Consider the following 25,620-nt stretch of genomic DNA (forward strand, 5'->3'; position numbering starts at 1 on the left):
CTGGTAATTAGTTACTTTTATAATGATGTAACTCAGTTACTAACTCCGTTACTATTTGTGAGAAGTAACTAGTAACTATAACTAATTACTTTTTTAAAGCAATGTGACCAACACTGTCTAACAGTAGTTTTCAGGTACAGAAAATGGATAAAGTAATCAAATATAAAATTACACTGCATATTATCTTTACTGTATAAAATAAATAAAGATGAATCATTTATTGAAGTTACAAAAACTATTCAGTCAAGAGCAGTGAGTGATTTCTTTGTTATTTGTTGTTTGATTTAACATGCACGATCCAGTAGCTACATATACTGTTACACATGCGCTGTCTTTCTCGACTGTTAAGACGGGCAAGTTGACTTAATTTTTGTATGAATTTGTCCGCTGAAGCGCAAGACTTAAAAGAGAACTCAGTATTTGCGCGCTGACTGAAATAAGCGTGTGTGCTAGCGTCGGATGAGCGCACACAAATCTTCTCACAGTGCGCGAGTTCTCTTTCGCGTCTTGTTCTTGACGGTTTAAATCAGCAAGGCTTAAATGAGTTAGTTTAAACACAGACAGCATCGTGTGCTGTTCAGGTCTCACCTGCGCTCGCGCGCTATCAACACCCGGGTGATGACGGCGTAAATGACTGGACATTAGAGCAGACGGCACTAGCTGTTAACAGTTTACAAAGAGTGACTGTTTTGTCCACGCTTCTTGATTATCGTTGTTGTAACGTTTTGCGCATCCATCGACTGAAACATACATTATCTGAACTCTGTCTGTCTGTTTTCCATGTTGCTATTTTAAACAAACCATATTAACCAATAGATAATGCTGAGTGAGCACTGGCTGATGGCTGCATGCGTGTCTCTGGTGTACGTCATCACGCCAATGGCCAATCGCGTTCTGCTCTTTCTAACGGCTGCGCCTCAAGTCAGTGAGAAATGTTGTAATGTATATATCGAAATACCGGAAATGTGTTTAAAAATCATATCACCGTTATCGGAAAAAATTATATCGCGATATATATTGATATTGAATTATTGTCCAGCCCTAATGCAGCTGCATATTTACAGCCGCTGTAGTCCCCAAATGTATTTTCAAACTGTATTCAGTTCCATGGTGTACACAGAGATTTAAAGTAAGGATTTAATTTAATTTAAATTGTTAAGGATTTAAATAGTAATTGACATGAATAAAGAATCACTTTTTCAAAGTATTGTTTTTATTCTTGTCTCATTCCAAAAAAATAAATAAATAAATAAATAAATGTTTTGTTCCCAAACTTAGAAACTGTAAAATTATCTTAAAGGAATCTACCATTTAATAACAGCATTAGGAAAATGCAGCTCTTTTATAATTCTTTACAAGCAGATCGAGAAAGAGTTAAACAACATGCATTTAAATTGCCTGCATTAATCTCTGTGCATGGTTTACCCTTATGTAAATAAATTAACAATGGTTTAATTATAGTAAAACTATGTTATAGAATGAATGGCTATTTATTTTTAGCATATTGATTAGGTTTCCATTTGTATAACCAAAGTTTTATTTCAAAAACCATGGTTAAACTAATTTTTTGTTGTTGTAGCAAAATCATTATTAATTTGTGGTTACCATGGTGTTGCTACAATAACATTTTTTTTTTAAATATTTGCAGTAATACCATGGTTAATTTTCATAAGGGTAGCACTGACTCTATTATTGAACTATATATATTGCTGGAGCTAGTGGCTTTGTTCAGCACCACCGGACTGGACAGTTCCTATAACGATGCGCATACTTCACTTAAAGCGAGAAGAACAGAACGGATACCGATATTTTCTTTGCAATAAGGTAATTATATATCTACATATCAATTAAACCAAAGTTGTGAGGAATGCCTACCGTCAGATATCTTTCTTTAAGAACCTCATAGATGGCTCTACATGTTTCTGGAATAAGCTCACTTAAAGTTGAGCATCCTATCCGAAAAGTGTAATGCAGGCTACGAAATTATTCCCCTGTGTAATAAAATAATAAAAAAATAAAATGCTTTTATAATTGTAATACTGACATTTTTAAACTATATCTAGTACAAAACTGATGGAAGATGAAACATATGCTAGGCCAAGAAACGAAGAGTAACCATTAGACGTTCGCGGGGTGAAATGGCATCTCTGTAATTTGTGTTTTGCGTTTGAATTATTGGTGTGTCCATCTGAATTAGATGTTGAAACTGATCAGGGACCAATCTAGCGAAATTTTGGAAGCTTTGAACGTCTTCCCACTGAAGCTCTTTGCACAAACTGAAGTGCCCCGTCTTCCCCGTCTTAGCAACCAAGGCTTCACTCACAGCCTCTTTCGTTTTACTCGCCGCTTTTTCATGCGAAGAATGACACGTAACGACATTAGCAAAAGTAAAATTTTGATTGCTGTAAGAGGATCATCCATTATTTCCCAGTCAAACTTGACGCTATCTCTATTATCTGACTCGATGTTTGTTGGTGTCTGTTGGGGCGGTGTGAACAACATTTTTCACAACATTCTAAATCCAACGGCCAACTTGTTCATTGGTGTTTGGTGTTTGTTGGCTGTTGTCGGTGCAGTGTGAATTGGCCTTTATTGACCTACAAACATGTTCTATGCTGATCATCTTCAATGTACTTTGGCTACCATGATTTTTCTCCTTATAATGAAGAGCCATAGGATATAAAGGGTTACAGACTCGAATTGCATTCTTATGTTCTGCTAATCTAATCTTTAATTTCCTAGTAATCATCCCTATAAAAGCAACCAAATGAACACTCCAACCGATACACCACAAATGAAGTATTACAATTAATAAATGATTTTATTTTAAAATCAAAGCCTGAAGTTACATCTTCAAACATGTTAGTCTTAACCATATTGTCACAGTGATTACAATTGCCACATCGGGCATAACCAAGAACTAGATTTCTTAGAGGGAAGATGACTTCTCACTAATTTATCTCTAATCGTAGATGCTTTCTGAAGGCAATGGAAGGAGACTTAGGCATGACTTTCCTGAGATGACGATCACTCATAACAATTTCCCAATTATTTTTTATAATTTTCTTAATTCTGTTCGCTTCTGTACTAAACCGTGTAACAAAACAAACGTAATTGACCGCAGTAAAGATAGTTTGCGGTTTGATATTCAGATTTCTTTTGGCTATAAATACGCAGTGCGCTGTCATAGACATGCAAATAATACCGAATATCATTCTCCACTTCATGGTTTTTTTTTCGTAGCGACTCTTAATTTTATAATGGCTATAGCTCCAAATGTTGGACACTTAGAGGAATGAAACTGGTGTCATCTTCACCAGCTTGATCTGTGAATTTTTTCACAGCAAAGCTCTTGTCCGTAAATCCCTTGGTAAGCCCGCCAGTAAGGAATGTGAAAGAAAGGCGTTCTTCATGTTTAACGTCTATTACCAATGAACACGCAGACTGCTGGAATAAAATAACATTGTTTTAGGTAGAGCTCGATTTGTGAAAACTTTCACAATAGCATTTTATCTCATGGCCGTGTTTCTCTTTGCTCTGCCCCCCGTTTTTTGTATAATATGATATATATATATATATATATATATATATATATATATATATATATATATATATATATATATATATATATATATGACCTTGTACAGATAATGTACATCACTTTTCTGATCTGTGAAAACTTTCACAGTTCAGTACGGGTCAGCTGACCCTTCCCTGGGTCACTAACATCGCTATTCTGATCTGTGAAAACTTTCAAAGTTCAGTACGGGTCAGCTGACCCTTCCCTGGGTCACTAGCATCGCTATTCTGATCTGTGAAAACTTTCACGGTTCAGTACGGGTCAGCTGACCAAAACTCAACTGTGAAAGTTTTCACAGATCAGAATAGTGATGTACATGACCCAGGGAAGGGTCAGCTGACCCTTACTGAACTGTGAAAGTTTTCACAGATCAGAAAAGTGATGTTAGTGACCCAGGGAAGGGTCAGCTGACCCGTACTGAACTGTGAAAGTTTTCACAGATCAGAATAGCGATGTTAGTGACCCAGGGAAAGGTCAGCTGACCAAAACTCAACTGTGAAAGTTTTCACAGATCAGAAAAGTGATGTTAGTGACCCAGGGAAGGGTCAGCTGACCCGTACTGAACTGTGAAAATTTTCACAGATCAGAATAGTGATGTACATGATCTAGGGAAGGGTCAGCTGACCCGTACTGAACTGTGAAAGTTTTCACAGATCAGAATAGCGATGTTAGTGACCCAGGGAAGGGTCAGCGGACCCATACTGAACTGTGAAAGTTTTCACAGATCAGAAAAGTGATGTTAGTGACCCAGGGAAGGGTCAGCTAACCAAAACTCAACTTTGAAAGTTTTCACAGATCAGAAAAGTGATGTTAGTGACCCAGGGAAGGGTCAGCTGACCCGTACTGAACTGTGAAAGTTTTCACAGATCAGAAAAGTGATGTTAGTGACCCAGGGAAGGGTCAGCTGACCCGAACTGAACTGTGAAAGTTTTCACAGATCAGAAAAGTGATGTTAGTGACCCAGGGAAGGGTCAGCTGACCAAAACTCAACTGTGAAAGTTTTCACAGATCAGAATAGCGATGTTAGTGACCCAGGGAAGGGTCAGCTGACCTGTACTGAACTGTGAAAGTTTTCACAGATCAGAAAAGCAATGCTAGTGACCCAGGGAAGGGTCAGCTGACCCGTACTGAACTGTGAAAGTTTTCACAGATCAGAAAAGTGATGTTAGTGACCCAGGGAAGGGTCAGCTGACCCAGGGAAGGGTCAGCTGACCCGAACTGAACTGTGAAAGTTTTCACAGATCAGAAAAGTGATGTACATTATCTGTACAAGGTCATATATATATATATATACATACATATACATATATATATCATAAAACGGGGGGCAGAGCAAAGAGAAACACGGCCACGAGATAAAATGCTATTGTGAAAGTTTTCACAAATCGAGCTCTACCTAATACAATGTTATTTTATTCCAGCAGTCTGCGTGTTCATTGGTAATAGACGTTAAACATGAAGAACGCCTTTCTTTCACATTCCTTACTGGCGGGCTTACCAAGGGATTTACGGACAAGAGCTTTGCTGTGAAAAAATTCACAGATCAAGCTGGTGAAGATGACACCAGTTTCATTCCTCTAAGTGTCCAACATTTGGAGCTATAGCCATTATAAAATTAAGAGTCGCTACGAAAAAAAACCTGATTTCGGCCCAAAGGACAGCGTCACCTTAATTCACAAATCATGGAGAACGATATTCGGTATTATTTGCATGTCTATGACAGCGCACTGCGTATTTATAGCCAAAAGAAATCTGAATATCAAACCGCAAACTATCTTTACTGCGGTACAGAACCGCCAAAATCTTGTGGTTTGCGTTTTTACTAGTAACTCATCTCTACTGATTTTTCTTGTTTTATCAAAAGCTTTTGATAGTTCGATAGTTGGTTTACACGTGTCCTGTTTTTAATGAAATAAAGGCTTTAATTTAAAACTTTTTAAGGATCCGTAGGAACCCTGCATAATTTGGCCTCACTTTTCAGGATATGTACAGCACGATTTTTCTGAACACACAGATCTCAACTTTCTTGTTGGTGTGAACAGGAGTTAATGGATCTCAATTAACTAACAAAATGACTTGTACATAAGACATTTTGTTCTTCAGCACATAAAGATGAACTGCTTATCATGATCTCAGACTGTGGTGATGTGGTTTCTCCACTGCATGGATCTTCATGTGTATCTTCAGGTGAGTTTTAATAGAGAAACTCTTTCCACACTAATCACACATGTGCATCTTCTCTCCAGTATGGATACTCTCATGTGTTTTCAGATCTGCTGACCGACTGAAGTGAACATCATAAAATTGAGACTTGCTGTGATAGACAACTGCTATAAAACATTCAGATCATTCTGATGCATTTTTATAAATTAATTTCATATGTCCCTGATGCTTTCTATGAATGAGGTACATTAATCTTCTGATTGTACAGAATCAGCTGTTGGTCCACTGACAGAGTCCAGCGGTCTGGGTGAAGGTATAATGCGTGTACATCATTTCAGCGCTCCTGCTAATCTGATTTGATAGGTTACATTATCTGTTGTTACTTTATCATCTGAGGTATTTGACAGGACTTTTGTGCATTGGATTTTTGTATAATTAGACATATGGTATGCTAGAGATGTTCACGAGTCTTTCATCTGGAGTCCGAGTCAAGTCTGGAGTCTTTTGTCACGAGTCCGAGTCGAGTCTCGAGTCATTAAAAAAAAAAAATATATCATAATCAAATCCGATATTTTATCCTAGTTGTATTATATAGACAAAATTATATGATCTTTATATACTCTGTTTTATTTGAAATTAAGGTCTTATGATGTAAGGGATAATGTACATCCAGTTTGTTACTTTATAATCCATTACAATGTACAGTCGTCCTGGCAACACAAGTAGTCATTTTCAATACAGTCGCTAAACGGACGCAAGATGGCGCCAGTGAGTCACGGTTTGTTATACAGCAGTTTGTTAAACAGCTTCGTTGTTAGTGACGACAGTCATTATCAGAAAATATCAAACTTCGCAATGTTTAAGAATGTCAATAGAAAACTCTACACATGCTGATTGTGATACATTAAAATATGAGCTTTAAGTAATAAATGGATTAGGCTAACATCTCTTTCTATCTCTCTCTCTCTTATGGACACACATTAAGAAATAGAAAAGCTGCAAATAATACGAAAAGATTGATAAAACGTGGTGCTAGGTTTAAAGTCTATATTTTTTTTGTTCGTATTTTAACAGGCTGGCAATTCAAATAAGCCATGCAGCTACACCACAGTATAATAGCTAGCTGTGTGAGTTAATGTGACTAACCTTTGTGGATGCGATGTCTCATAAAATTTGATGATGTTGTTCCGGTGTCTTTAATTGTTTTCCCACATTCTGTGCATCTAGGTGATCTGACGTGATAATAAACCCAAACAAAAGAACATATGGCACGGTAGCTCCCGTCATGTTGCATGGGACTCTTATTATGACATTTCGGAGTTTATGCGCATTACTACGGAAGCCCTAAACGGCCATGGATTATTATTTTCTCGTGATCTCGAGATAACAAAAGTTGTTTTCTCCTGATCACGACTTAATTTTCTCGTGATCTCGGATAACAAAAGTTGTTTTCTCCTGATCACGACTTAATTTTCTCGTGATCTCGGATAACAAAAGTTGTTTTCTCCTGATCACGACTTAATTTTCTCGTGATCTCGGATAACAAAAGTTGTTTTCTCGTGATCACGACTTATTTTTCTCGTGATCTCGAGATAACAAAAGTTGTTTTTCTCCTGATCACGACTTAATTTTCTCGTGATCTCGGATAACAAAAGTTGTTTTCTCCTGATCACGACTTAATTTTCTCGTGATCTCGGATAACAAAAGTTGTTTTCTCCTGATCACGACTTATTTTTCTCGTGATCTCGAGATAACAAAAGTTGTTTTCTCCTGATCACGACTTAATTTTCTCGTGATCTCGGATAACAAAAGTTGTTTTCTCCTGATCACGACTTAATTTTCTCGTGATCTCGGATAACAAAAGTTGTTTTCTCGTGATCACGACTTATTTTTCTCGTGATCTCGAGATAACAAAAGTTGTTTTTCTCCTGATCACGACTTAATTTTCTCGTGATCTCGAGATAACAAAAGTTGTTTTCTCCTGATCACGACTTATTTTTTTTTTTTCATGATCTCGGATAACAAAAGTTGTTTTCTCCTGATCACGACTTAATTTTCTCGTGATCTCGGATAACAAAAGTTGTTTTCTCCTGATCACGACTTAATTTTCTCGTGATCTCGAGATAACAAAAGTTGTTTTTCTCCTGATCACGACTTAATTTTCTCGTGATCTCGGATAACAAAAGTTGTTTTCTCCTGATCACGACTTAATTTTTTTTTTTCATGATCTCGGATAACAAAAGTTGTTTTCTCCTGATCACGACTTAATTTTCTCGTGATCTCGGATAACAAAAGTTGTTTTCTCGTGATCACGACTTATTTTTCTCGTGATCTCGAGATAACAAAAGTTGTTTTCTCGTGATCACGACTTATTTTTCTCGTGATCTCGGATAACAAAAGTTGTTTTCTCCTGATCACGACTTAATTTTCTCGTGATCTCGGATAACAAAAGTTGTTTTCTCGTGATCACGACTTATTTTTCTCGTGATCTCGAGATAACAAAAGTTGTTTTCTCGTGATCACGACTTATTTTTCTCGTGATCTCGGATAACAAAAGTTGTTTTCTCCTGATCACGACTTAATTTTCTCGTGATCTCGGATAACAAAAGTTGTTTTCTCCTGATCACGACTTATTTTTCTCGTGATCACAAGATAACAAAAGTTGTTTTCTCCTGATCACGACCTAATTTTCTCGTGATCTCGGATAACAAAAGTTGTTTTCTCGTGATCTCGAGATAACAAAAGTTGTTTTCTCGTGATCACGACTTATTTTTCTCGTGATCTCGGATAACAAAAGTTGTTTTCTCCTGATCACGACTTAATTTTCTCGTGATCTCGGATAACAAAAGTTGTTTTCTCCTGATCACGACTTATTTTTCTCGTGATCACAAGATAACAAAAGTTGTTTTCTCCTGATCACGACCTAATTTTCTCGTGATCTCGGATAACAAAAGTTGTTTTCTCCTGATCACGACTTAATTTTCTCGTGATCTCAAGATAACAAAAGTTGTTTTCTCGTGATCACGACTTATTTTTCTCGTGATCTCGAGATAACAAAAGTTGTTTTCTCGTGATCACGACTTATTTTTCTCGTGATCTCGGATAACAAAAGTTGTTTTCTCCTGATCACGACTTAATTTTCTCGTGATCTCGGATAACAAAAGTTGTTTTCTCCTGATCACGACTTATTTTTCTCGTGATCACAAGATAACAAAAGTTGTTTTCTCCTGATCACGACCTAATTTTCTCGTGATCTCGGATAACAAAAGTTGTTTTCTCGTGATCTCGAGATAACAAAAGTTGTTTTCTCGTGATCACGACTTATTTTTCTCGTGATCTCGGATAACAAAAGTTGTTTTCTCCTGATCACGACTTAATTTTCTCGTGATCTCGGATAACAAAAGTTGTTTTCTCCTGATCACGACTTAATTTTCTCGTGATCTCGGATAACAAAAGTTGTTTTCTCCTGATCACGACTTATTTTTCTCGTGATCTCGAGATAACAAAAGTTGTTTTCTCCTGATCATGACTTAATTTTCTCGTGATCTCGGATAACAAAAGTTGTTTTCTCCTGATCACGACTTAATTTTCTCGTGATCTCGGATAACAAAAGTTGTTTTCTCGTGATCACGACTTATTTTTCTCGTGATCTCGAGATAACAAAAGTTGTTTTTCTCCTGATCACGACTTAATTTTCTCGTGATCTCGGATAACAAAAGTTGTTTTCTCCTGATCACGACTTAATTTTTTTTTTTCATGATCTCGGATAACAAAAGTTGTTTTCTCCTGATCACGACTTAATTTTCTCGTGATCTCGGATAACAAAAGTTGTTTTCTCGTGATCACGACTTATTTTTCTCGTGATCTCGAGATAACAAAAGTTGTTTTCTCCTGATCACGACTTAATTTTCTCGTGATCTCGGATAACAAAAGTTGTTTTCTCCTGATCACGACTTAATTTTCTCGTGATCTCGAGATAACAAAAGTTGTTTTTCTCCTGATCACGACTTAATTTTCTCGTGATCTCGGATAACAAAAGTTGTTTTCTCGTGATCACGACTTAATTTTTTTTTTTCATGATCTCGGATAACAAAAGTTGTTTTCTCCTGATCACGACTTAATTTTCTCGTGATCTCGGATAACAAAAGTTGTTTTCTCGTGATCACGACTTATTTTTCTCGTGATCTCGAGATAACAAAAGTTGTTTTCTCGTGATCACGACTTATTTTTCTCGTGATCTCGGATAACAAAAGTTGTTTTCTCCTGATCACGACTTAATTTTCTCGTGATCTCGGATAACAAAAGTTGTTTTCTCCTCATCACGACTTATTTTTCTCGTGATCACAAGATAACAAAAGTTGTTTTCTCCTGATCACGACCTAATTTTCTCGTGATCTCGGATAACAAAAGTTGTTTTCTCCTGATCACGACTTAATTTTCTCGTGATCTCGGATAACAAAAGTTGTTTTCTCCTGATCACGACTTATTTTTCTCGTGATCACAAGATAACAAAAGTTGTTTTCTCCTGATCACGACTTATTTTTCTCGTGATCTCGGATAACAAAAGTTGTTTTCTCCTGATCACGACTTAATTTTCTCGTGATCTCGGATAACAAAAGTTGTTTTCTCCTGATCACGACTTATTTTTCTCGTGATCACAAGATAACAAAAGTTGTTTTCTCCTGATCACGACCTAATTTTCTCGTGATCTCGGATAACAAAAGTTGTTTTCTCGTGATCTCGAGATAACAAAAGTTGTTTTCTCGTGATCACGACTTATTTTTCTCGTGATCTCGGATAACAAAAGTTGTTTTCTCCTGATCACGACTTATTTTTCTCGTGATCACAAGATAACAAAAGTTGTTTTCTCCTGATCACGACTTATTTTTCTCGTGATCTCGGATAACAAAAGTTGTTTTCTCCTGATCACGACTTAATTTTCTCGTGATCTCGGATAACAAAAGTTGTTTTCTCCTGATCACGACTTATTTTTCTCGTGATCACAAGATAACAAAAGTTGTTTTCTCCTGATCACGACCTAATTTTCTCGTGATCTCGGATAACAAAAGTTGTTTTCTCGTGATCTCGAGATAACAAAAGTTGTTTTCTCGTGATGTAACGGTATGTAACGGTTTTCAACAAAAAAAGTCCTTAAACTTCAGTTTGTGATCCTCACACAGACTGGAAACAGTGCAGTGGATTATTACTGTTATGATGTGTTTTATCATTCTGGGCCTTGACAGCATCAGGCCTCATTCAGGATGGATTTGTTTCCAAAAATTAAATGAATCTACCCAATAATAATCCCACTGAGTTTTCAGTTCAGTGTTCACACTTCCAACAAACACAATAACTTCTTCAGTGCATCAGATATGAGTGTATCTTCTTTCAGCACTTCTGTCAGTGGAGGTGTTGTAATATTGAGCAGGGCAGCAGATGGCGCTAGGTGTGTTTTCTTCTCAGAAATCCCCTACACACCTCCAGAAACTTTCATGTAGGGCTCGCATTCATAGATATCATATATAGCTAGACGCCCTATCGAATGCTACTGCCTATTGGCACGGACGAGCCGTGGAGCCGCCATCTTGGATCGGTCGCCAGCTCCACTCAGTGTAACTTGTTTGACAGGTGCAATGAGCTGTCAGCGCATTTAATTAATCATATCTCACAGAATACCTAACTGATTTTGACGTGGGTTTTTTTGCTGCAAAGGTAATTCATGTAGGTATGATACAGGACACATTGTTGAGTGCATTTTAATATTCATAGTAGACTTAACAGTTATATAATATTCTGATATAATAAGATATAAAGTGACCAGACGTCCAAAATCAAAATATGTGATGTAGGATATAAGGTAATTTATAAATCACACATTATAGATATAATAAAGAAGCAGAAACAGATAGTTGCAGTAAAATAAGATATTTTAGTAATACTAGCAGAAGTAACTCGATTTGCGCTTTGCCGTCATGTGTGTATGCTTCCTGATATCACGTGCACAAACACAAATAACTATTTTGTCCGGTCGAACAATGTATATTAAATTCAGATTGGATTGTGTTGGTAATAGACACTTAACGTTACCTAACGCTAAAAGTAAGTTTCGTGCATTGAGCGCATTCTTGTGCTTTCAAACTTCCTTCTGATCTGAATAGTAATTATGTGGAAAACACTTGCGAGGTCCGACGGTTAAGCAGAGCGGTTAAGATAAGGGGCTTGAATAATTAATAATCAATATAACCTGACGAAAATATATTTATTAAATGTTATCCACATTATATTTTATCTGCAACAGCATTGTGAACATTTATAACGATGCGTTTGGTCATTAACTTTTAAATGCATCATTATGCAAAGATGAGGAGAGTTATGCATGAAAGACCCATGACTGGCAGATCAACGTGCGACTACATCTCTCCGAAACGGTAGGAAAATAAATTTAATTCAATGTGGAGGATTTTAACTGTGACAAGATGATTGACAGGGTAGTTTAAACAGTTACAGGTTGCGTACATAAGCGACATAACGTCCGTTAAAGACGCAGTTATGACGGTAGTATGTCCCCAAAGCTTGTCTACTCTTCTGCTACACACTCAAAAGTATGTACTTTTTCTTTACAAAAACATGCTTTTAGGACGTCGTATAAGTAGGCGAATTGGGACGCAGCTTAGGAGTACGACCGGTCTAAGATGGCGGCCGCAAATCTCGGCGCCCAGCGGCCAATAGGGCGTCTACCTATATGATGTCTATGCTCGCATTCATGAGCATTGGCTATTGCACCACATAGTACAGATGAGAAAAACTACAGGCTACAGGAAGATCATGATTATAGAGCTACAGAACTGATACTGACACAATCTTCTAACTTCAAATAAAACATTGTACATTTCTTCTCCTCCATGAACATTTAAACAGAATGATTGTAAATATTTTTTAAAAATTATTTATTAAACTGCTAAACACAAAATCCTGTACAATCTGTAGAAATGATGAATGTTCAACACGTTAAAAGATATCACATACATGGCTTAAGTGAATCCTAAATCAAACTGGCTCGTTTTTGAGCTTCGAGTTTCTCTAGAACTGCGCATGCGCTCGATGAGACACTCTGAGGCGTAACTTCTACACATTACAGTAGCCATATGAGTGAAACAGGTGAAAAAATAAAATAAACACAAAAATATACACTACTGTCTACTGAATGACAGATGCAGTTTTAAGAACTGACTCATATTCTAATAAAAAAACATGTTTTATCACACAGCACAGTAAATAATCAGCATCAGTGAAGATCTTGCTGATTTACTCCACAGTCACATTCACTCACACATGTTGTCTTTCGTTATTTATTTTTTTTACACGTAAACAATCCGCTTTATCCTCCAAGAATACTTAGGAGTTGTTTTGACAATGTAGGTTTACTAACTAACCATCAAAACTGATTACTGTGACAGTCAAACACGTAAAACATGTTTTCGTATCAAGCATGCATATGTAATAAACAGAGCTATTTCGTACCTTAAGCAGATGATTGATGGAGAGGAGAGCAGAATGAAAGTCCTGGAGCTGCTGGATTTGGAGAGAATGGAGATGGCAGTGAGTGCGGCCAGTGCACGCGCGCATGCGCGTGCGGATAGAGGCTTCATTCGCGTGAACTGCACTGGACCGCCCCAAAATAATAATAACAAGGGGCGGGGTGAATGTCATGTGACGCATTGATGCAACTTTTCTACATTTATTTCCTTTGCTGAAAACAGACGATCCAAAAAAAAAAACCATGCACATGAACAGGGAAGTGAGCTTTACATTTCTGCATTTGACAGCAACTTTTATCCAAAGTGACTTGCTTTCAGAGTATGTTTCTGTATTTGTATGTTTGTTTGCAGCTTCATGCACTCCCCGTCTGAATTATTGCAGACTTCTGTTAAAAGAGAAATACACATCTGACCTGATACAGCTGACAGTATTTGTTTAATCATTTAATCTTCTGTGGTTCAAGTTAAATATGATGAGTCAGGTCCACAGGAAATCGTTGGTGTTTAGCTGAATGAAGCTCTTTAAATATGGGAAAAGTTGCTTTTTATCTATTGAAATCACATAAAACCACAGCTTAAACAGCATTCAAACTTCACACTAATACTGGCATACAAGGAAATATGTAATTGATGTGAAAGGTCAACAGCACACACAGTGTGTGTAAACTGAAAGTTGTCAAACAGTGTGGTGATTCACTGCCACAGCCGTGTTGTTGTTCATAAAGATGATAGGGAGATGAACTGCTCCTGCCCCTGTGGGGACGAACCACAAAGAAGAGACTCGCAGACATATCACTTTCAGTCTGTTCCTGTTTTTCCTGAATTCAAACACAGAATACACTATTTAATAGTGTATTCTGTGTTTGAATTCATATTTTACAATTAAATGAGTTGATCTTTTTGTCTTTTTTCACAAGTAGTCGAAATAGTTCAGTTTGAATGTTTCACTTTTTTCACAAATTCTGGTTTGATCTGGTTTCTTTGTGTTTGATGATCCTCTTCCATGGCTCCTCCCTATATTTTTTTTAGCACATTGGCTCCGCCCCTCAGCCTCATTCCACCAATCACAGCAGAGTCTGCTCTCATATAAAAGCTGCTGCAGAAGTGAAGGGACTTTCCATATCTCTTGCCTCTTCAGCAGCTTCCGGGAGATTTATTCTGCTTTCTGCTTCATGACTTAAGGTCCACTTAAGGTATGAGGTCTGATTAATATGTGTTTTGTTTGTCTTTGTCTATAAATACTTCACCGTTTGAATATTTCACTTTTATGTTTTCATCTTTGATAGAGCGTATGGCTTGTAGTGACTTTTTTGTAAATTTTTTGATCTTCTGACTTCAACTGGTCAGTGATCAACTGGCATAAAGTTGGTTTGACGCTTGATATTCACAAATTTAGGGACCGTCTCTAAAGTTACATCCGAAATTGGTATGCACGATTATAACTTCAATAACATTTGAAGGGAATAATTTACAGTCATAAAACCAACTGTAAAGTGTTCATCTACATGTCAGCTATGATGCACACCTTTTATATTTTTAATATTTATTAAAATAAACTGTTAAATAATGTGTAAAAATGGCTTTTTGTATACACGCTCATTCACAAATATGCCATATTTAAAGGTTAATAACATTTGAAGGGAATAATTTACAGTCATAAAACCAGCTGTAAAGTGTTCATAGGTGCCAGCTATGATGCACACCTTTTATATTTTTAATATTTATTAAAATGAACTGTTAAATCATATGTAAAAATGGCTATTTTTCACTACTGTATATTGGCTCATACATAAATATGCCATAATTTAAAGCTCAATAACATTTGAAGGGAATAATTTACAGTCATAAAACCATCTGTAAAGTGTTCATCTACATGTCAGCTATGATGCACACCTTTTATAAAGAACCCTCACATGAATGCGTCACTCCGCCCTCTTTTCCTCTTCTGTACCCGTGTTGGCCCCGCCCCTCTGCCTCGACTCAGTTCTGCTTAAAAATGCTGACTTGTTTAGTAATCATTCTGCTTTCAGACTGAGACTGAGCCTCGATGTTAAACTCCGCTGTGATAAAATCCTGCTTATTATTAATGTATGTGTATGTGATCATCATCTGCTCATGCGATCATCAAATGCTGCATATTTGTTATGATCTTCTAAGCATTAAAAAGTATTAAAAATGATAAAACTATTAACATGGTTTAATTATTATTAGGCTATCATTAGTTAATTTTTTTCATTGTTATGTAGCCCTATTTGCTTATTTTCCCCTTCATTTCCCGTATCCTTTCTGTTGGCCTATATTATGTTAGCTATATTTTGTAAATACTTTAAATGCCAGATCATGGCAATAAAAATGTGACTTTATGACTGTATTGACTGTAGCTGTGAAGATAGGCTAAATGAGCATCTGTTATCATTTGTAGCCCCTCGTGCCCGTGACAGCATTCGAATGAAGTTCGAATAATTTAATATTATTAATTGGTTATATGTTAAAAATATTGCTACAAAAAAAAAGTCCAATTACTGATATAGCCTAGACAAAACGAGGCTCCCCCTGAAGCAGCTTTAGGAGGAGAATTTCCAGAATATACTGACGCAGCTCAAAATATTTACGGGTGTTACACCATTTTATAAATCATTGTAAATATTTTGCCATTCTTTTAAAGATATTTTAGACATTCAGATAATGGTGACGGTCTAAGACTCCCTAGTACGATATCATCTTACAGTGTAAAAGCATTAGGGGTTGATTTTCAGTTAAATTCATACGTTGTTTATATATATATATATATATATACAAACCCGATTGATTCATTCATGATTTCATGAGAGCTACATATTCCAAAAAATGTGGGACAGGTAGCAATAAGAGGCTGGAAAAGTTAAATGTACATATAAGGAACAGCTGGAGGACCAATTTGCAACTTATTAGGTCAATTGGCAACATGATTGGGTATAAAAAGAGCCTCTCAGAGTGGCAGTGTCTCTCAGAAGTCAAGATGGGCAGAGGATCACCAATTCCCCCAATGCTGCAGCGAAGAATAGTGGAGCAATATCAGAAAGGAGTTTCTCAGAGAAAAATTGCAAAGAGATTGAAGTTATCATCATTTACAGTGCATAATATCATCCAAAGATTCAGAGAATCTGGAACAATCTCTGTGCGTAAGGGTCAAGGCCGGAAAACCATACTGGATGCCCGTGATCTTCGAGCCCTTAGACGGCACTGCATCACATACAGGAATGCTACTGTAATGGAAATCACAACATGGGCTCAGGAATACTTCCAGAAACACAATCCACCATCCATTCGCCGTTGCCGGCTAAAACTCTATAGGTCAAAAAAGAAGCCATATCTAAACATGATCCAGAAGCGCAGGCGTTTTCTCTGGGCCAAGGCTCATTTAAAATGGACTGTGGCAAAGTGGAAAACTGTTCTGTGGTCAGACAAATGAAAATTTGAAGTTCTTTTTGGAAAACTGGGACGCCATGTCATCCGGACTAAAGAGGACAAGGACAGCCCAAGTTGTTATCAGTGCTCAGTTCAGAAGCCTGCATCTCTGATGGTATGGGGTTGCATGAGTGCGTGTGGCATGGGCAGCTTACACATCTGGAAAGGCACCATAAATGCTGAAAGGTATTTCCAAGTTCTAGAACAACATATGCTCCCATCCAGACTTCGTCTCTTTCAGGGAAGACCTTGCATTTTCCAACATGACAATGCCAGACCACATACTGCATGAATTACAACATCATGGCTGCGTAGAAGAAGGATCCGGGTACTGAAATGGCCAGCCTGCAGTCCAGATCTTTCACCCATAGAAAACATTTGGTGCATCATAAAGAGGAAGATGCGACAAAGAAAACCTAAGACAGTTGAGCAACTAGAAGCCTGTATTAGACAAGAATGGGACAACATTCCTATTCCTAAACTTGAGCAACTTGTCTCCTCAGTCCCCAGACGTTTGCAGACTGTTATAAAAAGAAGAGGGGATGCCACACAGTGGTAAACATGGCCTTGTCCCAACTTTTTTGAGATGTGTTGATGCCTTGAAATTTAAAATCAACTTATTTTTCACTTAAAATGATACATTTTCTCAGTTTAAACATTTGATATGTCATCTATGTTGTATTCTGAATAAAATATTGAAATTTGAAACTTCCACATCATTGCATTCTGTTTTTATTCACAATTTGTACAGTGTCCCAACTTTTTTGGAATCGGGTTTATATATATATATATATATATATATATATATATATATGAAAGAAATGTTGAATACACAGTCTTGATCCTCAGACTCAACTTTACACTAAGCAAAAAAAATAAAATGTAATTTGGATATTTTCCATATTTTCTGTCTCTTTCAGAGATGTTAACTAGTCCAGATGATCCAGTGATCCGGATTCTTCTGATGGGCAGGAAGGGTTCAGGGAAAAGCTCATCTGGAAACACGATACTGGGAGAAAGAATGTTTAAAGTCCAAAAACGTAAGAAGAAACATGAGTCTGAAGTTTGTGAGGAAGTAACACAGATCGGAGAGAAACGGGTTCATGTGATTGACTGTCCAGATCTACTGGATCCAGATCTGTCTGAAGAGAAGCTGGAGATGATGAAAGACCAGCTGGTCTCTGGATGTTCAGCAGGTCTCAGTTCAGTTCTGCTCACCGTTCCTCTAGAGAAACCTGTGGAAAATGAGGAAGAGTTCCTGGATTTCATTAAGTGTTTATTAGGTCCTGAAGTTCAGAAGTACATCATGATTCTGTTCACACATGGAGATGAGCTGGAAGAAGAGGATGAGACTATTGATGAACATCTACAACACAAAGATCATGAGGATTTACAGAGACTGGTGACTGAATGTGGAGGAAAGTTTCACTGTTTCAATAACAAGATAAAATCAGATGATCAGAAACAAGGACTACTGCAGAAGATTGAAGGAATGATGGAGGAGAACAGAGGAAAATTTACCATGAAACAGATGAAGAGGAGTGAAAGCAAAGACTTTCCTCGTGTCTTTTGTAATTATATATTTTTTTTTTTACCCTTTTATAGTTGACGTGAATCATAGAAACATATGGCGGTTTACATCACTAATGTCAGACTGACCTTAAAGCGATACTTCACCCCAAAATGAAAATTCTGTCATCATTTATTCATTTACCCTAAAGTTCTTCCAAACTTGTATGAGTGTCTTTGTTCTGTTGAAGAAAAAACAAAATACTCAACTGTCTGGTTACCAACATTCTTCAAAATATCTTCTTTTTGTGTTCAACAAAAGAAAGATACTCATACGGGTTTGGAACAACATGAGGCCGAGTAAATGATGACAGAATTTTCATTTTGGGGTGAACTGTCCATTTAAGAGTCCATAGAGTCAGTTCTATCATTGATTTGATCTTTCTGTTGTAGTTTCAGGAGAATCTCCAGCTGAAGATCCAGATGAGACTGATGAGCTTATAGAAAGGAAAGACCAGATCAGGCTGGTTCTGCTGGGAAAAACTGGAGTTGGAAAAAGTGCCACTGGAAACACCATCATCGGCAGAAACCTCTTTCAATCTTCAAAACAGTGTCAGTCAGAATCTACAGTGAGGATGGGTAAAGAAATCTCAGTGATCAACACGCCTGGACTTTATGATACTGAACTCAATAATGAAGAGATTATTTCTGAAATAGTGCGTTGCATAAGATATGAGATGCATCCTGGACCACACACTTTTCTCATTGTGATTAAACTGGGTGGATTCACTGAAGAGGAGAAAAACACAATAAAGTATCTCAAAGAAGTGTTTGGAGAACAGATACTAAAATACACCATGATCATCTTCACTCACAAAGATCAGTTAGATAAAAAGAATAAAACCATTGAGGAGTTTCTACAGAATGGTGATCCAGCTCTTCAAAACCTTGTAAGCAGCTGTGGGAACCGGTTCTTCTGTCTGGACAACAACTCGGCCAGTTTCCCTCAGTTCAAAGGTCTGCTCAGTAAAATAGAGACGTTGGTGGCAGAAAATAGAGGAAACCACTTCACCAATTACCTTTTTGATGAAACAGAAAACCACATTCAGGAGAGTCACAATTGGGTCTTTCAATCAGAAGGTCAGAATTGTGCTGGTTTGTCTCGACACAAAGTTTTGATGTTGATTGCTGCTCCTATATGCGTATTTGCTTTAGCAGGTATTCTGTTACCAAGAAACAAGCTTGTGCAGGCTGTAAAATCTGTTATTCCCAAGGGGAATCTAAAACAGAAGTGTGTAATTCAGTGAGACAAACCATTAATGATGCTACAGAAGCTCCAGCAACCTGATGTACCTTTTTTCAAAATTTCAGCTTGTAAACAATGTAAACCTAACCATTGAAATTACATTATATTATATTGTATTCTTTTAGGAAAGCTAATGGGTTTTATATGCTCCATGTACTCTTTTGTTATAATCAAATTTATTTTGACTGAACAATTTATATTGTTCGCTCAAAAATGAAAATGTACTCTCCTTCATGTTGTTTAATAAGTGAATCCCTATCAAAGCACTGCAATATACTGTACCACTCTATATTTTCCAGAGGAGCAGTTTAGTTTTTGGACTATATAATGAATGCGACAAACTCAAAATTTGTGCAAGAGAAAGACATAAGGAGAAATGGTTTATTATTTACTGGTGTTGCTGTCAATCACTGATTGATTTCTGATTAATTAAGGTTATTAAGATTGTATTTTGAAATATTTCTTGTGATTATTATAAAAACAAAACAAAAATAACAACTTTATTCAACACAATTGTCTCTTCTGTGTCATTCTCATATGCTGTTCACGTCCAGCCCTTCCAGGTTCTACATCAGAATGCAGACTCAACGCTGTTCACGCGAGCAGCACAATGCATGCGAGCTCTCAGTTTCCATCAAAAATATCTTAATTTGTGTTCCAAAAATGAACAAAGGTCTTACGGGTTTGGGAAGACATGGGGATGAGTGATTGATGGCAGCATTTTTGGGTGAACTAACCCTTTAATGAATATTTGAATAAATCGTTCATGACAACAGGTTTTTATTACAGCCGCCATTTAAATATTTATATTTGAACAAGGAATTGCAGTAGATAAATATATATCATTAGAAGACTGCATTAAAAACTGCCCTTAATGTGCAATGAGAGTGAGTAAATGATTTTAGGCTGGCTCATTTTATTTTCCTCTGACTAATTCTTTGGATTGGAGTTCTTCAAATTATTCAAAGTTCTTCAAACCCGTGTGTTAAATGAATACATTGTTTAAAATATACCTGCAAGCAATTACAGGGCCAAGCACAAAAGAGGCACAACAAGTCATGCTAACATGGCTGTGAGCATCAGACCAATTGCAACAGTGAGCAATTAAAGGCCTATTAAGATCATTTTAGGCAAAAGAGCTGATAAATGATATATACAGTCAATAATAAAGATTTACTGGTTCATCACTTTTGACCAATAGGTGGCGCTGTGACTAAATTAATGTGGTATGGTCAGAGTGGGGTGACAATGACACTCGCAAAGTTTGGTGTCAATATGTCAAAGCATTGCAGAGATACAGACTCAACAATCATTTTGGCATCATGCCTCTAATTTGTCGCTGCAGTATAGGAAAATGGTTGCGTCTATCAACACAAAATCCAGAAGTTTTTGATGGCATGGTCCGAAGATGATACGATTCGATTTTGGTGAAAATTGGACCAATGGTTTAGGAGGACCTTTAAAATTTAGGTGTGATTTTAAAGGTGCCCTAGAATGCTTTTTCACAAGTTGTAATATAAGTCTAAGGTGTCCCCTGAATGTGTCTGTGAAGTTTCAGCTCAAAATACCCCATAATTTTTTTTTTTAATTCATTTTTTCAACTGCCTATTTTGGGGCGTAATTAAAAATGCCCTGATTCAGCATGTGTCCCCTTTAAATGCTCATGCTCAGGGTTGGGCAAAAATACATCAAAATGTATTTTAAAATAAAATACCAAATACCTTAATTTTAAGTGTATCAAAATAAACTACAAAATACAGCAGCCACTCCATGTATCAAAATAAACTACTGTATTTTTGTATTTTAAAAATACTACAAAATACTTTTACAAGGGAGCATGAAATTTCTTCGCAAAACCTTCCATAAATTGGCCTATTTGTTCTATCCCTTCACCATTACACTGACTCAGTTGATTAAGTAAACAATGTTTGATAGCAACTGCCTGAGTCATGCAATAAATCTGACATATGCAACCAGTTAACGGCACATTACGTACAGTAGGATTTGGATTAAAATATCAAAAAAACCACTAGAACAATGTTATATATTTTGTTGACTTGTGTATTTACATTATCCCAAATGTTTCCAAGAATGTTTAAATCCAGAGAAATAAGAAATTTTAACCAGGACAAAATTGATAGGTGACGCAATGTGCCTTTGCGTCGCCTTTCAATGACATATACCCGTGATACCCTCGAGTTCTGGTTTTATTTTGCAGAAACCATGGAAACACCAAAGACGCATTATATTCCTCATCTGTCTAATAAAACATATCATATGTTTTATTAGACAGATGAGGAACTGTTTGGATTCATTCATTGACAGAAAACTAATCATGTTATATAGCTTCTTGTTACAGCGAGTACCATGTTTTACCATGCCTAATATCGATCTAGCTTACTGCAGTGTGCAATAAGTGTCTCATAGCAGCTGCCAAGTGAACGCAGAATAGCATTATAACAACTTTCAACACTCAAATGTATCTAATATGATAAACAGCACTGCATTACCCCACATACACTAGACTGAAAAAAGCACAAGCGGCAACTGTGGCATAATAAAAGTTCCGCTGTGCTCAAAACATGTCGCGCTCGTCTCTCATTAGCAATCGCTCCATCGGTCTCGTTCAGCTCCAACATCACTCGGCCCTGCTCTGCTTTATACCACAGTAATGTTAATAATCTCATCCATGAACATGATTTCTGCCCGAGTCCCATCACGATTCTTTTCCACTGGCTGTAGACTTGAAGAAAACACATCCCATTTCTTGATTACACAAAATCAAGGATAAGCGACCTCTAGGGGCAAAAATGTACATATTGTGGCTTTAACAGATCAAATATTCACATATCCCTGTGATCTCCCAGATGGTTAGTTTTAAAGTAACCAACAGTTTAATGTTTAACAGTTTGTGAATGACTCATAGTTGTATCCTAGTTTAGTTCCCTGGTGTTTGGTAACGAAGGGCCTACTTTGCATCAGCAACACAGACTCATTCATAAGAAAAGAACTGTATTCATAGCAACTACTTTCTAACTAATTAATCAATTGATTGTTAATCATAAATATAGGGGGCTGCTGCTCGGTATAATAGATTTCAAGGGCATTTTGTAAATTGGTAAACTATTCCAAAACTTAACATCTGTTCTGAACTCAACAAGTCTGGGCAAACCACTGAGTAAGCACCAATCGGAGGCTGCATTTTTATGATGTCATAATGTAGACTTCTTACAAAGTATTTTACAGTATTGTAAAACTACAAAAATACAAAACACTAAGGTATTTTGATACAAAATACAACGCCATTTTCATCAACCCAATCAAATACAAATTACAAAATACTATTTTGTATTTGAAATACGTATTTGAAATACATGTATCATAAATACTGCCCATCCCGCCCTCAGAATCTTTCCTGTGCTAACCGGAATGTTGCTCCGCTTCAACACGCACTCAAATAGAGCACTTCATGTCAACAATCGTTCAGCTCTCGTCGTTCATTTTGACCTAAGTTTCCAGAATATACTGACGCAGCTCAAACTATTTACGGGTGTTATAACATTTTATAAATCATTGTAAATATTTTGCCATTCTTTTAAAGATATTTTAAACATTCAGATAATGGTGACGGTCTAAGACTCCCTAGTATGAGATCATCTTACAGTGTTAAAGCATTAGGAGTTAATTTTCAGTTAAATTCATAAATTGTTTTTTTTCTCTAAGTAGCCTATATCGGTGGCGTGCAGTGGTGTTCTGAAATGAGGAGGCACATTTTTTTATTTATTTACGAATCAATGTAAATTCATGCATTACTCTTAATGTTGACACATTTATCAAAACCAAGGCAATCTCATCAAGTTAGTGTTTTAAGCATTTCTATATTCATTCCAAAATAATATCTAAAGGCAATATATTTTATTTGTGTATTGATGTTCCCTTTCAGTCGGTCACGTTCGACGTACGTCAGTAGTGACCGACGAATTGGGATATCGCTTAGAGAGCCCTATCATCTTCGTGTAAACTAAAACAAGCCAATGGAATTGGCGTGCGATATTTGCATAATGCGCACCGCCCCCGACAGGTGTATATAAATAGGAAGCGGATGCAATCGCACTCTGTCTTTCGCTTCGGAGCCATTCTCTGGTGTCCTGTTCAGAAGACTCCTTTCTTCGTTTTGTTCTAAAACATTGCCTCAGAAGAGGATTTGCAGCGAGCTTTCAGTGCTGGTGAAGAGGGCACGTTCAGCGAGGTCGCGAGTCTCCGAGGAGCTGAGCTATAAGCTTTAAAACTGCTGTTTTCACAGCAACACAAAGAGAGAGTGTGTAGCGATTTGGGCCGGTTCCTCGGTGTGTCAGGGAGTGGTGTACCTGACACATCGCGTCGCTCCCTGGGTGCTTCAGCACGAGTGAGTTGACTTCCCCTTCTAAAAGAGCTTTACAGACGAACCCTGACAGTATGTCATTTCGTCTGTGCGTTAATGGGTGCGGTCGTTCCCTGGTCCCTGCTGATGGGCACAATCGTTGCATCTCGTGTTTGGGCATTCAGCACGCTGAAGCAGCTTTTGTGGATGGTTCATGTTCCCATTGCGGGAATATGACTATCGCGGTGCTGAGGTCGAGACTCTCCTTTCTGAAGTCTCAGGAAGCGGGGGTCCCCTCCCCTATGCCCCGTTCGACCGTTTTTTCCGGCCCGGGCCGGAATGATGGTTCGGCGGTGTATAGGAAGGGTGACCTGAGGATTACGGTCAGGGCTTCCCCGCCGAGCGGAAACGCTCCTCGGGCCCCTGCCGCCTCATCAGCACCGCAACCCATCGTGCCACCGTTGGTTTCCGCTGGGCCCTCTACGGACTGTCCAGCCGTTACCTTTGGTGTGCTGGCGGCGGATCGGATGTCGATCGCTGCATCGGAAGGTGAGCCTGAGTCCTCGGGGGAGGAAGATCCGGACGCGCTGCCGCCCGGGACGGTAGCGTTGCCCGAATCGGATCCCGAGCTCATGGCTGTGCTCTCCCGGGCCGCCTCGTGCGTCGGGCTTGAGTGGAACCCCCACCCTGTCCCGGCCCATCTCGGTTGGACGATTGGTACTTGGGGGGGGGTCGCGCTGGTCAAACCCAGCGTCCCACCCCAATGCCTTTCTTCCCGGAAGTACATGATGAGGTGACCAGGTCTTGGCAAGCTCCGTATAGGGCTCGTACAGGGCCTGGTCCCTCGTCCGCCTTCACCTCCCTGGACGGCGGGGAAGCCAGGGGATACGTGAGGATCCCGCCAGTCGAGCGGTCTGTTGCGACGCAGTTGTGTCCAACGGCCGCTGGCTGGCGCAGTGAGCCGCGTCTCCCGTCCCAGGCCTGTGGATTCTCAGCCGGTCTGACTGAGAAAGCTTACAGTGCCTGTGGGCAGGCTGCCTCTGCCCTGCACGCGATGGCCCTTTTGCAGGTCTATCAGGCAAAAGCGCTGTCGCAGATGCCCCAGGAAGGTCCTGACCAACAGCTGCTTGGGGAGCTGCGCGCTGCCACTGACCTTGCCCTCCGGGCAACGAAGGTGACAGCGCGTTCTGTTGGCCAGGCGATGTCTACTCTGGTAGTCCAGCAACGCCACCTCTGGCTGACCTTGGCAGACATGAGGGACACCGACAAACATCGGTTCCTGGATTCCCCCGTGTCTCCGGTCGGCCTTTTCGGCGACGCGGTGGAGAGCTGTGCCCAACAGTTCTCCGCTGCACAGAAGCAGGCTGAGGCTATCAGACATGTCATGCCACGGCGGTCCGCTGCTGCCTCCACCCAGCCGCCCGTGGCTCAGCCTCAGCCCGCTCGTCGCCGAGGGCGCCCGCCTGCGTCTTCCTCCGCCCCTGCTAAGTCGGCAAAGCAGCAGCCTACACCAGCCAAACAGCAGGGTGCCGGTCGCGGAAGTGGTGCCCAGCCTGTCTCTGCCAACCCAGGTGGCAAGCGGTCGGGGAAAACTCGGCCCTGAGACGGGCGACCTGGAGCGGAAGGTTCCTGCCCTTTGGGAGAGTATTCCATTTGCTCTCCCACCCCCGGAGGAGGGCCGGGGGGATTTTGTGGCGGCTGTCCATCTACCGCCGCT

General features: G+C 38.7%; 1 protein-coding gene across 1 annotated transcript; it reads left to right on the forward strand.

Moving 5' to 3' along the window:
- Positions 1-14,413: 14,413 nt before the first annotated feature.
- LOC137008003 (GTPase IMAP family member 8-like) lies at positions 14,414-20,238 on the forward strand. The gene is made up of 3 exons (XM_067369783.1): positions 14,414-14,474; positions 17,649-18,299; positions 18,691-20,238. The coding sequence occupies exons 2-3, from the start codon at positions 17,651-17,653 to the stop codon at positions 19,542-19,544; spliced, it is 1,503 nt and encodes a 500-aa protein (XP_067225884.1). The 5' UTR covers positions 14,414-14,474; positions 17,649-17,650; the 3' UTR covers positions 19,545-20,238.
- Positions 20,239-25,620: the final 5,382 nt, after the last annotated feature.

The sequence above is a fragment of the Chanodichthys erythropterus genome, chromosome 3 (genome assembly GCF_024489055.1).
Source record: "Chanodichthys erythropterus isolate Z2021 chromosome 3, ASM2448905v1, whole genome shotgun sequence".
Classification (NCBI taxonomy): domain Eukaryota; kingdom Metazoa; phylum Chordata; class Actinopteri; order Cypriniformes; family Xenocyprididae; genus Chanodichthys; species Chanodichthys erythropterus.

Bases quoted from the DNA above. Each gene is read 5' to 3' on its own strand.
- LOC137008003 (XM_067369783.1), top strand. From the start codon at position 17,651: ATGTTAACTAGTCCAGATGATCCAGTGATCCGGATTCTTCTGATGGGC. The intron at 18,300-18,690 runs GTAATTATATAT...TTTCTGTTGTAG, and splicing joins AGACTTTCCTCGTGTCTTTT to TTTCAGGAGAATCTCCAGCT.